This window comes from Lepidochelys kempii, chromosome 7 (genome assembly GCF_965140265.1).
Source record: "Lepidochelys kempii isolate rLepKem1 chromosome 7, rLepKem1.hap2, whole genome shotgun sequence".
Classification (NCBI taxonomy): domain Eukaryota; kingdom Metazoa; phylum Chordata; order Testudines; family Cheloniidae; genus Lepidochelys; species Lepidochelys kempii.
Genome location: NC_133262.1, coordinates 5728243 through 5744272, shown reverse-complemented (window position 1 = coordinate 5744272; position 16030 = coordinate 5728243). Strand labels below are relative to the sequence as shown.

The following is a 16030-nucleotide window of genomic DNA, read 5'->3' as shown; positions in this document are numbered from 1 at the left end:
AGAATTGGAGTACTTGTGGCACCTTATAGACTAACAAATTTATTTGAGCATAATGTGACAGGGTCAGGCCAGATGGCTACAGGAGAGTGAAAGAAGGCAGATATATTAGCTCCAGGTTAAATAGGTCCCTTTTCCCTGGGTGAGGTAACAGGGAAGGTTCCAGAACAATCAGGAACCTTCTGGAGACAATTAAGACAGGCTGATTAGAACATCTGCAGCCAATCAAGAAGCTGCTAGAATCAATTAAGGCAGGCTAATCAGGGCACCTGGGTTTTAAAAAGGAGCTCACTTCAGTTTGTGGTGTGCGTGTGAGGAGCTGGGAGCAAGAGGCATGAGGAGCCGAGAGTGAGAATGCATACTGTTGGAGGACTGACGAGTACAAGCATCATCAGACACTAGGAGGAAGGTCCTACAGTGAGGATAAAGAAGGTGCTGGGAGGAGGCCATGGGGAAGTAGCCCAGGGAGTTGTAGCTGTTGCACAGCTGTTCCAGAAGGCACTCTAGACAGCTGTATTCCACAGGGCCCTGGGCTGGAACCCGGAGTAGAGGGCGGGCCCGGGTTCCCCCCAAACCTCCCAACTCCTGGTCAGACACAGGATGAGTTTTGTCCTGGACTGTGGGTTCATGAAAATGGCCAAACTGAGGGCTGCTGTGAAGCTCCAAGATGAGCAAATCCACCAATTAGCTCAAGACCCACCAAGGTAGAGAAGGAACTTTGTCATTATGCATTAACTTTTTGTTGAGTTTCGACAACAGCATAACATTAATGCAGCTTTTTGGTTAGCTATGATTGTGTGTACCATTGTCAAAGATGAGAACACAGCTTTGGGAATGCTGTTTGCTTGCTGCATGGCCAGCAGAAGGAGCAAGTACGCACAAAGCATTGCTTTTTGTGTAGGCCTAGCATGAACAATTTTCCTCCCTCTAGTAACAATCCTGGACACACACATTCTGAAGTCAGAGGGCATTCCTCTCCATGCTGTTATAAAAGCATTGATACATCCTACTGATCAGAGCAAAAGCTACACCCATATCTTAAGTGCCCCTTATTTTCTAAGAAGTGTTACTTAATTTTATTTCTAAAATGTTTCTTCCATAATCAACAGGAGAAAATGCACTGAAGAGAGGCACAAACAAAACCGCATACTGAAGCATTCTAGTAATAGTGTGTGTGCATACGTGTGGATATATGTACCGTCAACTTCACAGGCAATGTGCGATGAAGTGGGAGAAATATCCAAAATGGGCTCCGTGCATATAGAATTATGTAAAGTGGTGCGTTCACAAATTATGTTAATGTGATCACTTTTGCTGAAATGATTTTAAAGGAAGAAGCTGTGACAGATTTCTTATTATAATGCTCTTTCCCCTCCTTTCTTCAATATTTTTCTAAAGAGAAAATTTGCTAGTTTGTATAATTCCATCTGTTTTTTATTATTTATTTTTCTCCTTTGAGCCTATTTTCCACTAGTTTGCTTATCTTCCTCCTCACTGTATTTTCCTCTTTCACTATGTTTACTTCAGTTCTGCATTTGACACTCTGCTTTTTTTAGCTATTCCTCTTCATTTTCATGTTTCTTCCCTTCCATTTACCCTCACACTTTCACGTCCTCAAGTTTATCCACACCTATGGGGTTTTTTTGCACTTTTCTCCTCCTCCCAGACATGTCCACCCAGATTACAACCGCTGAACTGTAGCCTTGCAAGGCTCTCCTGATAAAGACTTATTTTTGCTGCTAGTGTCACCATCAGTCCTGTACCTCTTGCTCCCCTCGCTCTAGGCAGATATTGCACCTTGCTCCTACTTTCCCTCAGCACAGTAACAGTGCTGCAGGCCTGGAGAAGTGTTGTGTGGTTTGTGCATTACTCAGACACCACAATCAGAGAATATGCGAATGGCCCCTCTCTGGTGAGAAAAGGGAGATGATTGTGAGGAGAGGATTGGAAGTGAATGAGAGGAGGACAGAATCTGTGCAACATGAAACCATACATATGCATAAAAACAACTTTTTGCGGGGGGGGGGAGGGGAGGAGTCTCTCTTTAACTTTGTAGTTCAATACTTAACAGTGTTTAAAGAGTTTCCCAGAATGCTCCTTTCTGGGATTATAAGTGTTGTGGTGTTCATCTGAGGTTTGCATTTCTTGGAATAGTCTACAGTCCCGAGAAACAAGCCAGGAAGTCCTTATAAACATATAACTACTTTATAGTTGGTCATGTTTCAGGATTAAACCTTTTGACAGCGTCCTTTTAATAGTGAGTCCTTGTCTTAGAGGTTTTAAACTATGGGCTACCATCCCCTCCCTCCTCTCTATGCCAGTAGGAATCCTGTTTCTTTTTCTTCTCTGGAATAAGGCTCCTCCCACCTTCCTGGCATTCCTCCCCCGAACAGGTTGCAGCTTCAAACTTCTGTGTATAGTGCTGCTCTGGGCTCCATGCCAATTCCTCCACACCTCTGGCCTACCCTCTCGATGCATGCCACCTCCTCTGGCTGGGACCCAGACTGAAGGAGTGGTTAGGAACTAGAAAGAGCCCTTACAGTGGTGAAGAAATCTTTCCAAACATACACAGCATGTAAATCGATGCAGTGTTGCTTTTCCTGAGTCTGCAGACAGCCTGAAACAACAACTCTAAGAGTGCTGTGATCTTCACCATATATCTTAATGAGGTCTAAATGATGAAACTTAATATGATGATTTAAAAGTCAATATTATTAACTATTTCAGTGCTGATCATTTTAGAATGAACAAACTAATGGGCTTAATCCCACAATCCCAAATTACTCCTTAAAACTTCCCAAGTGGGACTTTAGTTATGTGCACTTAATAGCCATGGTTTAATTTATTAAAATTGCTAACCTTTTTGTTCCTGATACTCCCTCAGTTCTGTTTAACAATATGCTGCATTTAGTTAAATTATTCCTCCTTCATGCCTAGGATTTGCTTCTCCATAGGAAGATGAAGATGACTCTTGCTTCTTCCCCCCACTTTCCCCTTTTGACCTCAACCCTGAAAAGAGAACCATCCACATGTAGTTCCAAACCGTGGGATTTAAGCAGAAGGCTCACTATGCAGGATTGGGATTTTCATTGGAAGACTTTATATCTGTACATAGTTCCTTCATTTGAAAATATTTCTCCTTCAGGTTCTCTCAAATAGAGGAGAAGATATTCTCTCTCCACTATGTTTCAGTCATTAGGTGATTTCTGCATTGCGTACTATCTGTTCTGGCAGAGTAGCATGAAATTCAATTTGCACTAACCAATCTGAGGCAAAGAGAGAAGAAAGCATACCATGGTAATTTTACATTTTAAGCATTTTAGCACATATAGTAATATGAATTACAGATTAAGCAGTAAACTGTACAATGACTTTCCTTCATTTTTAAGTTTCAAATTCAACGCTACTGTATTTTGTTATCAGATACTGCTACCAATGAGATTGCTTTATGCCTACATTCAGGGCTTGAAAAAGCCATGTGCCCACAACAGGGAAGCAGTTTTACCAGGAAACTTCCATCAACTTCTTCAAAAACTATGTTTTCTTTTAACAAAGTTTATTGCTCTTACATGGGTAAAGAAACACTTCTAAATATGAACTGACTGTGTCATTACAAATAAACACACTACACAACTACTTTATTATGTAAAACTGTAGGGGATGTGTACCTTCATTATTTTTCATCCTGGCTAGGAGGCATAGTACTTGCTAATAGGTGATGCGTGTACATTTCAAGTCCTGCCTATAACCCTGGTTTATTTCCAGTGAGTTTCTTTACAGGTGGTAGTACTTCTTTTATTTAATGATGTTCTATTTAAAAATAACTAAGTAATCACTTGAAAGATTTCTCTGAAATAAATCCCATACTAAACTCTGAACCTTTCTGGAAATATGCCAAAATGATTCTTGCAAAAGGTATAGAATTTCACATAGCTCTGCCAAGAAGAAATTTAACTAGTTGTTACTGGACCCAGAAACTAAAATCCAGCTGCTGGAAACTACTGTATTAGAATGGTCTGCATGTCTAAACGGAACCTGCTAAAGTTGCCAGTGATAATTTGCTAAATCACAGAGATTAACTTGGACTGAGTATATGTCAAATACCACCTGTGCTTATTTGACAATATGCTTGGCAGATTACTAGCCCATTCGTAAAAAACTAGAGGGTCGAGAATGTTTTGTTTTTATTATTAAACCATTACAGGAGGAGGGCTTTAGGATTACTGATATCAGTTGAAATTCCTACTATTTGTATAAAATATTTTTACATTAGTTAAGAGAGTCCTAGATGACCAGCAGGCCCTTCATTACTGAGAAAAATTAGTCAACTGCCAAACAGATTGCTAAATATAACAAAGATCCATCCGCCCAAAAGACGTAAGAGCTCATGCAATCTTCTACAAAAAAGCCCAGGTGCAATAGTTTGCGAACCAGGTTCAAAACATTCCTTTCCCATCTGCATGAAACATTGACTTGTACACACACTCCATCTTTGACTCTGTGTATTTTTTAAACACTCTTTCTCTAAAAAAAAAAAAAAAAAAAAGTCTAAAAGTTAACAAAATATGTATATATGACTTAAATATTGATGTCAAATTTTCAGTTTGGTCAGCTGTCAGTTCTAGTTTATAGTAACCAAATAAGGCTTTGATTTATGTTCAGTCTACAGTGTCGGAAAGGCAACCAAATATAATAGGTTATACTGAAGGTTCTGAGATACTAAGTTACATGGGATATCAGAACACACCAACTTTCTACAACATATTACAAGGGTCAGGTATAGCAACACTGATTACAATTATCTGTATAAGTAGGGGCATAGCGAGCAGATCGAGGGACGTGATCGTTCCCCTCTATTCGACATTGGTGAGGCCTCATCTGGAGTACTGTGTCCAGTTTTGGGCCCCACACTTCAAGAAGGATGTGGATAAATTGGAGAGAGTCCAGCGAAGGGCAACAAAAATGATTAGGGGACTGGAACACATGAGTTATGAGGAGAGGCTGAGGGAGCTGGGATTGTTTAGCCTGCAGAAGAGAAGAATGAGGGGGGATTTGATAGCTGCTTTCAACTACCTGAAAGGGGGTTCCAAAGAAGATGGCTCTAGACTGTTCTCAATGGTAGCAGATGACAGAATGAGGAGTATTGGTCTCAAGTTGCAGTGGGGGAGGTTTAGATTGGATATTAGGAAAAACTTTTTCACTAAGAGGGTGGTGAAACACTGGAATGCGTTACCTAGGGAGGTGGTAGAATCTCCTTCCTTAGAGGTTTTTAAGGTCAGGCTTGACAAAGCCCTGGCTGGGATGATTTAACTGGGAATTGGTCCTGCTTCGAGCAGGGGGTTGGACTAGATGACCTTCTGTGGTCCCTTCCAACCCTGATATTCTATGATTCTATCTCTGTCAAATCCAAGAAAAGTTAATGGGGTCATTTATCTTGATTAAAATCAGGGTATATCATTTCTAATCTAGGTAAAAGGGCTTGAAAAATGTACCAGACCCCCTACTAGGCAGAAGACAGAGGACTAAAACCTGCTAGTCGGACAGATACAACACCTGAATAAGTGTGAGAGTGGAGGAGGGGAAGGTAAGCTAAAGAGCCTGTGTAGTGAGACAATCAGGTGAAGCCAACTCCTGATGAGAAGCCCAATCTATAGCTTTCAGCTGCTGGGAAGAGCGCTGGTGCTGGGATTACTATTAGGATGCTGTTCTTGGACTCTTTCATATCAGCCTCTAGCTAACAGGTATCTGACAATATGAAGCTCCCCTTCTCTCTGACGACTGAAAGGAGCAAGTATTTTCTGTCTCTTCTCTTCCTCCTGGCTGTGGCAAGGTTGGGTGTGTTCTTTGCTATTCTACCTCCAACCCTAGAGCTGCAAAGAGAGGATAAAGTGGTCTTTACTAGTTTATCCCTTCCACAATCTTCTTTTTTTAGGTCCTCCCTACAGAGTTTTCCAAAAGAGTAGCAATGTGAAACGGACATTCTGAACAGTTTCACTGTTGCCCACAAAACAGCAGAAGTGAAGCTGAACAGAGTCATTAATCTCATTTGTCACTGCATGCCAGAGCTATGCGAATGAGTAGAGGCACCAACCAGACATGCCTGTCTAAAGACTCAGGAACAGTATACGGTATCATTTTCTCTTTCCAATATTTAACCCTTTCGTAGCTTTTTACGATCATTCAATAATTAAACAGGCAACACCACTACAGGTCTCATTCATAGCTCTCATGATACTTTATAAGGTAGGTAACCATTATTATCCTCCATTATAGATGTAGAAACTGAGGCTCAGAGAAGTTAAGTGACTTGGCCAAAAGCACGAAGACAGTCACTAGCAAAGATTAGAATGCAGGAAGCCTTTGCTTTGCAAACCCATGTTTAAACCCACAAGAACACGCTGCTTCTCACACAACTGAGCTGCCTCCCTTCCATGGGGTCAGAAGCCAGACTAGCTACTTAGCAGGGAAGTGGCTCATTGCAGACACCTGGCTGGCAACCAGCACGGGATGGGAAAAGCCGGTGAAAGCTCTTTAACCACCACCAACAACCCAGGTGTCCCCCCCACAACCATGCACTGCTCTGGGATCTCCACTAAAAACTAAGGGAACCATGGCAATGGGTTTCACATACCACAAAGACCAGCCATTTGCTGAAGTATGTGGAACCATGAACATTAAATTTTTCAGGGGAAAAAAACCCCAAAACCAAAGAAAAAAATCCACCAACTGGAACAGACGTTCAATCTTAGTCATCAGTTTAGAGTTCTCAGCTGACACCAGGAGAGCTTATAACAAGATCTGCTAGGGATGGACTGTGAGGAAAGAAGAGGAAGGAACCCAGGACAAAACCCAGGATGCCATTAGAGAGCCACAGAGAGGAGATGTTTATACACCACATAAAAGAGAGTAAGAGTCTGCAATGACTACTGTTGAAGGAAAAGTAAAATCATGTCTGTGTCAATGGAATTTATTCAAACACAAAGAATGAGGAATCCTAAATTCTCTTCTGAGTGTAGAGCAATGTGCTTTTGACATATGTTCACCACCATATATTAAAAGTGTAGAAGACGACACAGTTTAAACAGTCTACCCAAGGATACATAAAGAAATTGTACAAAGTTTTCTGTGTGGCCAATGGCATTTTTTCCCACCCAGGACTTAAACTAATGATCACTTATTGAAGAAATGCATTTCTTCACTCTATTAAAGCAACATTTTTCTTTCAACAACAACAAGGTACCATGCATGCCAAATATGAAACTGCATTTGCAATTCAATTTTAATGATTATATTTATTCTATAACAAACACCAGTCATAACTGACAAATTACAATTTTAAATATTTTATATTTGTTTTATTGCCTCAAGTAAAATCTAATTTAGTATTATGATGATCTTTTCTTTCGCATAACAAAGAACACCCCAAATTTTAAATAGATATCTGTGTAATTATAATATTTTGCTAAAATATTAAATGTGGTATATTTTGAGTAAAAATTGTATTTCAATTTATCTAACTGCATGTGGTCTAGAAAATTTTAACATATGAACTAAAAAACCATTTCAGATTACCTTGTCTTGTAGTTTACCACAAACATGCTTTGGGAGGAAATTAGCTCATTAAGTTCAGTGACTAGTTTGTTTATCCTTCCTCTGAGAAAAGTGACATTTTGAAAGAACATATTCTACTGTAAAAAGAAAAGGAGGACTTGTGGCACCTTAGAGACTAACCAATAAATTGGTTAGTCTCTAAGGTGCCACAAGTCCTCCTTTTCTTTTTGCGAATACAGACTAACACGGCTGTTACTCTGAAATATTCTACTGTGGAAACTAAAAAGCCCACCAGGACAAGCTTCAAAGAATATCAAGTACAAGCAACACACAGCACCAAAAGCTGTATAGTATTTTAAGAAACTATCTCTCAAGTAATATTCCAAAACAACAACAAAAACACGGGAAAATTTATAAAAAAGCATTACTTCACTGCCCTTGTGATTTTTCCCAAACCTGGTGAGACTCACCTTTTTTAAAAAATCCTGAAATGAAACCACAAATTACAGATTTCAGATAGAAAATCTGATCTTGAAAAATCCAAAGAAAAGTATTTTCTTCACTTTTAAACATGAGCTCAATTCCTCTATCTTGTTACTTAATATAATTTGACAATGTTTACATTTTACTTGATAAATTTTTATGTTTTCATTACTTCTATCATTTCTTCACATTAGGCATGTTGAGTCAGGTAAGTACGCTGCTGTTTGGTAATCACTAATCACCTGTCTTGTCATATTGATGAGCAGCTTTCTCATTTATTATGGTTAAGAAAAAAACAACCTCCAAATAAACTGAAAACAGAAAACAGCTAAAAGATTAGCTAGGCAGTTTCATACAGAACCATACCATCGTATGTCCTGCTCACCTTTCTGAAATTACTTAGCAAACCAAACTCTTTGAATAGTTTACGTCTCCAACCACCCTCATTTTCCTCAATCACCAATGACTCCACCCATTTCCTTTCTAAATTTCTAGACAGTTGTATTAAAGACACAAGGTGGGTGAGGTAATATCTTTTATTGGACCAACTTCTGTTCTTTCTCTCTCACCAGAAATTGGTCCAATAAAAGATATTACCTTGCCCACCTTGTCTCTTGAATATCCTGGGACCAACAAGGCTACAACTACACTGCGTAAGTAAATAATTTTATAACTTTCTTATTGTTCATAATAGCCCTGACAGACATTAACAATAACCTTGACGGCCTCATCACTGCCTTTTTAATTTATGTTAAAGTATCTATTTCTAATTTACAGATTTAAATTACAGGCTAATATTTCTTGTATCTGAAATCTTTTTGATACATGTTGTTATGCATATAATATACATACACAAGCGACAATTTAAAAAAGAAAAAAAAAAGATAAAACCAGAAAAAATATACTCTTTTAAAATGGAAAAAAGCCAAATGTGTTTTTCACAACTCTACTTCACAGCAAACCCTTCTCTCTTAAGGTGAATGTAAAGCAAGATTCTGAACTAACATGCTTGGAAACAAATCAACTTTTTAGTCGCAAAACAAGTTCTACGCAGCTAGTGGCAATGCAAGCTTCCACACACCACCCAACTAATCTATTCACTCTTTAGGGGTGAGACAGCAATTCAGTTTCTAGGCTCACAGAATTGTTGAACTGTGTGCTGAGCATGCCAACACAGTTGTCATGCTAACAGCTATGACAGTGGTTTCTATGATGTAGAAATCTTTTTCTGAGGAACCGGAGAGAGATTGCCAACGGCTCGTCTATACTATGGGGGTTACAGCTCATAGCTACAGCCCCACAGATATGAAGCTGTAACCCTCACAGTGTAAGCACATGCAAGTACAAGAATAAATGCAAAGTACTCTACTTAGGAAAGAACAATCAGTTACACACATACAAAATGGGAAATGACTGCCTAGGAAGGAGTCCTGCGGAATGGGATCTGGGGGTCATAGTGGACCAAAAGCTAAATATGAGTCAACAGTGTAATGCTGTTGCAAAAAAAGCAAACATCCTTCTGGGATGTATTAACAGGAGTGTTGTAAGCAAGACACAAGTAATAATTCTTCACTCTACTCCGCACTGATTAGGCCTCAGCTGGAGTACTGTGTCCAGTTCTGGGTACCACATTTCAGGAAAGATGTGGACAAATTGGAGACAGTTCAGAGAAGAACAACAAAAATTATTAAAGGTCTAGAAAACATGACCTATGAGGGAAGACTGAAAAAATTACATTTGTTTAGCTGGAAGAAGAGAAGACTGAGGGGGGACATGATGATAGTTTTCAAGTACATAAAAGATTGTTACAAAGAGGAGGGAGAAAAATTATTCTTAACCTCCCAGGATAGGACAAGCAGCAACGGGCTTAAATTGCAGTGGTTTAGGTTGGACATCAGGAAAAACTTCTGTCAGGGTGGTCAAGCACTGGAATAAATTGCCTAGGGAGGTTTTAGAATCCCTGACATTGGAGATTTTTAAGAACAGATTAGACAAACACCTGTCAGGGGTGGTCTAGATAATACTTAGTCCTGTCTTGAGTGCAGGGGGCTGGACTAGAAGACCTACAGAGGTCCCTTTCCGTTCTATGATTCTGTCCTTCAGCAGAGAAAGGGTTTTAGGGATATGTGCGCATGGGCATGCATATTACTCCTGGGGGAATTCTGTGCAACTGCGGCACAGCAGAAAAATCACTGGGGGGAGGGGGGTCTGGGGATGCCCTGGCCATCCAGGGATGTTAGTCCCAGCTGGAGGTCAGGAGGAGGATGGAGGCAGAGTTCCCCCTCCCCTGCATGGAGCAGCCAGAGCTGGGTCAGATCAAGCTCCAGAAACTTTCCCTGGCTGCAGGCAATTATGCCCCGTGGGGGAGGGGAGGGGAGGGTAGGAGGGGAAGGAGTGAGGCGTGTGTGCGCGCGGGGGGTTTCCAGGTCCAGACGCATGGGGGTTGGGTGGACAGGGGGAGCAGCTCCTTGTACAGAGACCCCTACCCCCCACAGAGCCCCCTCCGCATTAGGAGACCTCTGCACCCAGAACCCGCACGCTGAGCCCCCAAACCACGACCCTGTCGAGCCTCAACCCCTGCATCATGAGCCCCCCACACCTGGACCTCCACCCTGCTGAGCCCCAACCAGCTGCACCCTGACCCTCCCCCACACCAAGCCCCACTCCCCCAGCCTCCCTCCCACTGAGCCCTAACCACCTTCACCTTGACCCCCCTTGTAGAGTCCTATTCCCCCTGCACCAAAAACCCCACACTGAGCTGCCTGCACCCAGATTGTTGCCACACAGAACCCTGGAATTCTTGAGGGAATTTTTCACCAAAAATTTTAAAAAAATTAAATTCTGCAAAGTTCTGCATATTTTAATTATCAAAATAACACAAACACAGTAACAATATAATCACGCCATTTTCAATTATTCTGGTAATTTATTTCAAAATACTTGTCAGCAAATAATTGAAAATGGCGTGATTATATGGTGTTATTTTGACAAATAAAATATGCAGATTTTTGCAGAATTTTAAAACCTTGTGCACAGACTATTAAATTTTTTGGTGCAGAATTCCCTCAAGAGCAGCATATGTGCAAACACATACACATTCTGTGTGTTTCAGAAGAAGGAAGTGGAGGTGAAGATGGGTTTCTCACCATCTTTTGTATTAGCACATGTTTAGAAAAAGTCTGCTAACTTTCTTTAGCACTGCATATCCAAAAATGAATACCAAAGGGTCCCAATCAAAATCCTCCATCCCTTTAAAATTGTTTACCACTCTGGAGAGTGGCAGGGGAAAGGGTCTGAAAAACTATCCACCCTTCACTCATTGACTATTTTATATGAAACTATGGAATACTTGAACTGTATAGCACTTTAGATTTTCTTAGTGGTGTACAAATACTGTATTGGTTGATGTTACCCAGACACTTCTACTAGTGTAGTTTATGCACAAAAACTTCATCTGACCAGTAAAACAAATAACAATTGATGCTTTTTAAAATAAATAAGTTTACTATTTTCAAGTGCACCATGTTTGCTCTACAGCAAAATCTGCCATTTTAGTTTTAGCTCAACTGCAATTGTATGACATTTAAAAATAGTCTTCACATATTAAGAAACATACACACACACACCCCATTTCAAAATTGGACATCGCTGATGCAGTACTTAAAGGGGGGAACATTCAAATACTTTACTAATCTCAACAAGGACCATCCTTTTGCATTCATGAACATAATTTTTAAAATAGTTAAAACATTTTGCGATGAACACAGGTTACCTTCTGATACTGCATTTACATTATAATACTGTGTGCACCATCAGCTTTAAAGATCACGAAAAGGGATAATCAAAAATTGCCAGTCTTAATCCTGATTTAACCTCACCCGTAATTATTAAAAATGGTTAAGCACTTACCATAATGTGATTGAAATGCCTGTGGTTTTACGACCTGATTACAGTGGTTACACATCACCAAATAGAAATCATCATGAGCCGGGCAAAGACCAAATATTGGCATATCTAAAACAAAAAGACAAAGGGCATATCTCTCAGCTGCTTATAATTACTGAAAAACAACTGTGTTAGATGACCACATGATGGTATCACTGAACTATCATTTATAGCACATTTCAATACATTCTGAAAGTGAGAAAAAAAACATGTGTACAAGTTAGGTTAGTCTTGAAATATTACAAACACCACATATTTTCCTTCAAAGCTAAGCATAAAATAAAACTGCTTGCTGGTAGAGGTCTACAAGCAACAATCTGATGTAGGAGTGATTATTTCATTCCATCTTCAAAAGGACAACAGAAAATCATTACATTTTGATGACATACTACAACGTAAGCTATGATTTATGTATTCAGAAAGCAGTTTAAGTTCTATTCCACTTTCTTTAAACAAACTCTAAAAGGAAGGTTGTTTTCTATTTAAAATTTTGTAACCACTTTAAATGCACAGTCATTTACCAGACAGTATAATGTGTCTAATGGTCTTATTTGCTTAACAGTGCATTATATTCCAGCCATCTGGTACCAGAGATCTGTGTAACAGGCGTACGAGGGAGAAAGAGATAAGAGTATGTCAGAGTGTATGTGTATTTCAATGATAAACACACATACTTTCAGTCTTTTCAAGTAAAATTAATTTCTGCAATATGTTTATGAAAACCAGTTCCTTAAGAGTATTGCTTAATGTTTAAACACTTACCAGTAATTTCTTAATGCAGTGAATACAAACTCTACTGACTACAAATCTAAAAAAGTATTACATTTAAAAATGAAACCTGTGAAGTATTATCCAATTATTCAGTTAAAAAACCCAAACATATAAGTAGATAAATGCAGTCTCCTAAAGGTATGGGGCATAAAGCAATCAGTAACATTTTCAAAAAAAAATTATTCATCATTTAAATTGTTAAAAGTTGTTTTCTTACTTTAAAGAACATTAAAATAATTTGTACATTTATATGCAAATATTAAAATATAATTAAATGAAACAATTATTAATTTAACATTGACAAGAACTCTAAGTATTTTAAACATTAACATGTGTCATGGATTTTAACATATTTCATATATTTCACAGGAATTATACATTCTGGTAATTAAAGAAATTTGAATTATGTAAGAATTTAAAACAAATTTTATAACATGTAACCCTTTTCTGTGGGAATGAATATGGCCACAATCCTGCAAGATGATCTACATAGGCAGATCCCTGCACTCTTTCAGCAACCAAAACTCAGTAGGGCTCTACACAGATCAGTTGTCAGAATTAGGGCCTACATTTGTAATAAGATAAGATACTTTTAAAAGAAAGTATATTTTCTTTTAAAAAACATTTTAAAAACCACACCCTTTAACTTTTTAAAACATGTATCTGAATTTTACATTAAAATTATATAAAACAAACACCCCCATGCAATGGCTGTCATTGAAATCCCTTGTATACACAGATGTGGATAAATCAAATATGGATTGAGTATGACATCTATATTCATCTGTTTTATTTAATTTTCTCTCATATATTTATATTTTAAGTGCCTATCTAAACCATAGGTGCTTATACAGAAATTGAAATTACATTAAAAGATATGTATTATTAATAATACACTTGTAATTTGAAACATGATCAGGGTCAAACATTTTATAATTTGTGCAAATACCAAGTCTAGCTTTTACATAAACAATTTAGGATATGTCATTAGAGAAATATTTGGTAAAACATCAGGAAATAACATTTTAAATTAATGTAAACTGGGCAAAGCACAAGCAAATATACCACACATAATAAACCAGGGGATAGACTAGATTAATAAAGAGCTATTTTCCAATACCTGCCTTCCCTGAGAAATATTACATTTCTTCATGAAAATAACTGTATATACTGAAAAAAGACATATGGTGAGATTCTGTGACGTGCCTCAGAGACACAGCACTGAATTCTCAGCCCAGGTGGAGGGGATTGCGGATAACATGATTTTAAGCCACCTTTGTGCCCTCCTGCTTCTGGGCTTCTCTTGGAGCTAAATTTCAGAGTGGTAGCCGTGTTAGCCTGTATCAGCAAAAACAAGGAGGAGTCCTTGTGGCACCTTAGAGACTAACAAATTTATTTGGGCACAAGCTTTTGTGGGTTAAAACCCACTACATCAGATGCATGGAGTGAAAAATACAGTAAGCAGTATATATACACACAGCACATGAAAAGATGAGAGTTGCCTTACCAAGTGGGGGGTCAGTGATAATGAGGCCAATTCAATTAAGGTGGAAGTGGCCTATTCTCAACAGTGGACCTCATCAACACCTCATCAAGAAGGGGTGAATACTATTAGCACTGACCCCCCACTTGGTAAGGCAACTCCCATCTCTTCATGTGTTGCTGTATGTGTGTTTATACACACACACACACCTACCTACCTACCTAACTGTATTTTTCACTCCATCCATCTGATGAAGTGGGTTTTAGCCCACGAAAGCTTATGCCCAAATAAATTTTTTGTTAGTCTCTAAGGTGCCTCAAGGACTCCTCGTTGTTCTTGGAGATAAAGAGATCCCTGGGGTAAGATGGGCAGCTCGAAGGGCCTGTTTAAGGAATATCAGACTCCTGGGACTGCCCTGTGGGCTGCAGTGATGTGTGATATGGCTTCCACCCCCCACTTCTTCCTACCCCCAGCATGCCCCACGCCAGGGCTTGCAATGGAGTCCTTGGAAAGCAGACTTACAGCTGTGCTCCACAGTGCCTAAGTAACATATGGGAGGGAAGTGAGGTTTGATTACAATGTAGGCTTTACATCATTTAACACAGAATGTTAAAAAACTGTTGGCAATATGGGGGAAATAATGCCTGTTGCTACTTATCTGGCAAGACAGAAAGGACTTCTTGACGTTATTTTGAGACACCGTCATTCTATTTAAAGTACCCTTTTATACTTATGTAGGAAATATCGAGGTGTACTTTGAAACTACAGGTGAATTATTACCTGAATGTCTCAAGGTTCATCAGAAATTTTCGCAGACAAAAATGTATTCCTGTATAAGTTTCAAACAACAGGGCAATTTTTGCATAATATGGGCATACCTTTTTCAGATTATTTCTGTGCAGAACACATGGAAGGAATATATACATAAAAGTAACATTTGGAATAAATTAGTTTTATAAATAGGCGAGAACAAAAGCACAGGACAGATTTCCCAAAGTGTTCACATTAGACTCCTGGTCTACTACACAATCATCTATCTTAGGGTTTTATACTGTTGCCCATCACCATAATACTACAGTGCCTTCCAACAGCAAGGTCCCTAGTGAACTTCATGGAATCTCTGGCTCTTCTTAGTTTTGAGGGCAAAACTGTTCTAAGAGTATGTTTGTTTATTTTTTTGATGCTTGATTTTCTTGAAAGCTTTTTTGTGGGGGTGGTACAGTGGGTAGAACAGTATTGTGAGTGTTATTCTTGCTATGGCATCAAGGCTTTTTTGGGGAAGGTTCCGCAGCATTTCCTAAAGACAGACTCTGGATTCACTTAATCAACTCTGGAAGTTTCTTCCATAGCTGGATCCCCTCAGCGAAAAATGCTTTGTCCCCAGCTCTCCTGTACTTCATCCTAAAATTTGTGACACAGGAGGAGCACACCTGTTCCAGTGGGTCATCAATTGATTTTCAGTCTTTAATGTAACTGGGGCCACTGATCCATGAACTGCTTTGAAGATTAGGACCAAGGCCTTAAACTGGCATCTCTGGGACATCGGCACAAGCCCAATGTGCTCACTGGGAATTAACACTATCTGCCCTAAACTAAGAGAGACCCAATATTCCATCTGAATAACATTTATAGACTCATAGAAATGTAGTACTGGAAGGGGGGGTCTCAAGAAGTCATCAAGTCCAGCCCCCTGCACTGAGACAGGACCAAATAAACCTAGACCATCCCTGACAAGTGTTTATCTAACCTATTCTTTAAAATCTCCAATAATGGGGATTCCATAACCTCCCCTGAAAGCCT

At 39.2% G+C, this 16030-nt stretch overlaps 1 protein-coding gene across 5 annotated transcripts in view; it reads right to left on the bottom strand.

The window, feature by feature from the left end:
- ATXN7 (ataxin 7) overlaps nt 1-16030 on the bottom strand; it is a 127556-nt gene that overhangs the window by 48050 nt on the left and 63476 nt on the right. For all 5 annotated transcript variants that reach the window (XM_073350988.1, XM_073350990.1, XM_073350986.1 and 2 more), the window contains exon 5: nt 11941-12045. In XM_073350988.1, coding sequence (XP_073207089.1) covers nt 11941-12045 — 105 coding nt within the window. The remainder of the gene's footprint in view (nt 1-11940; nt 12046-16030) is intronic.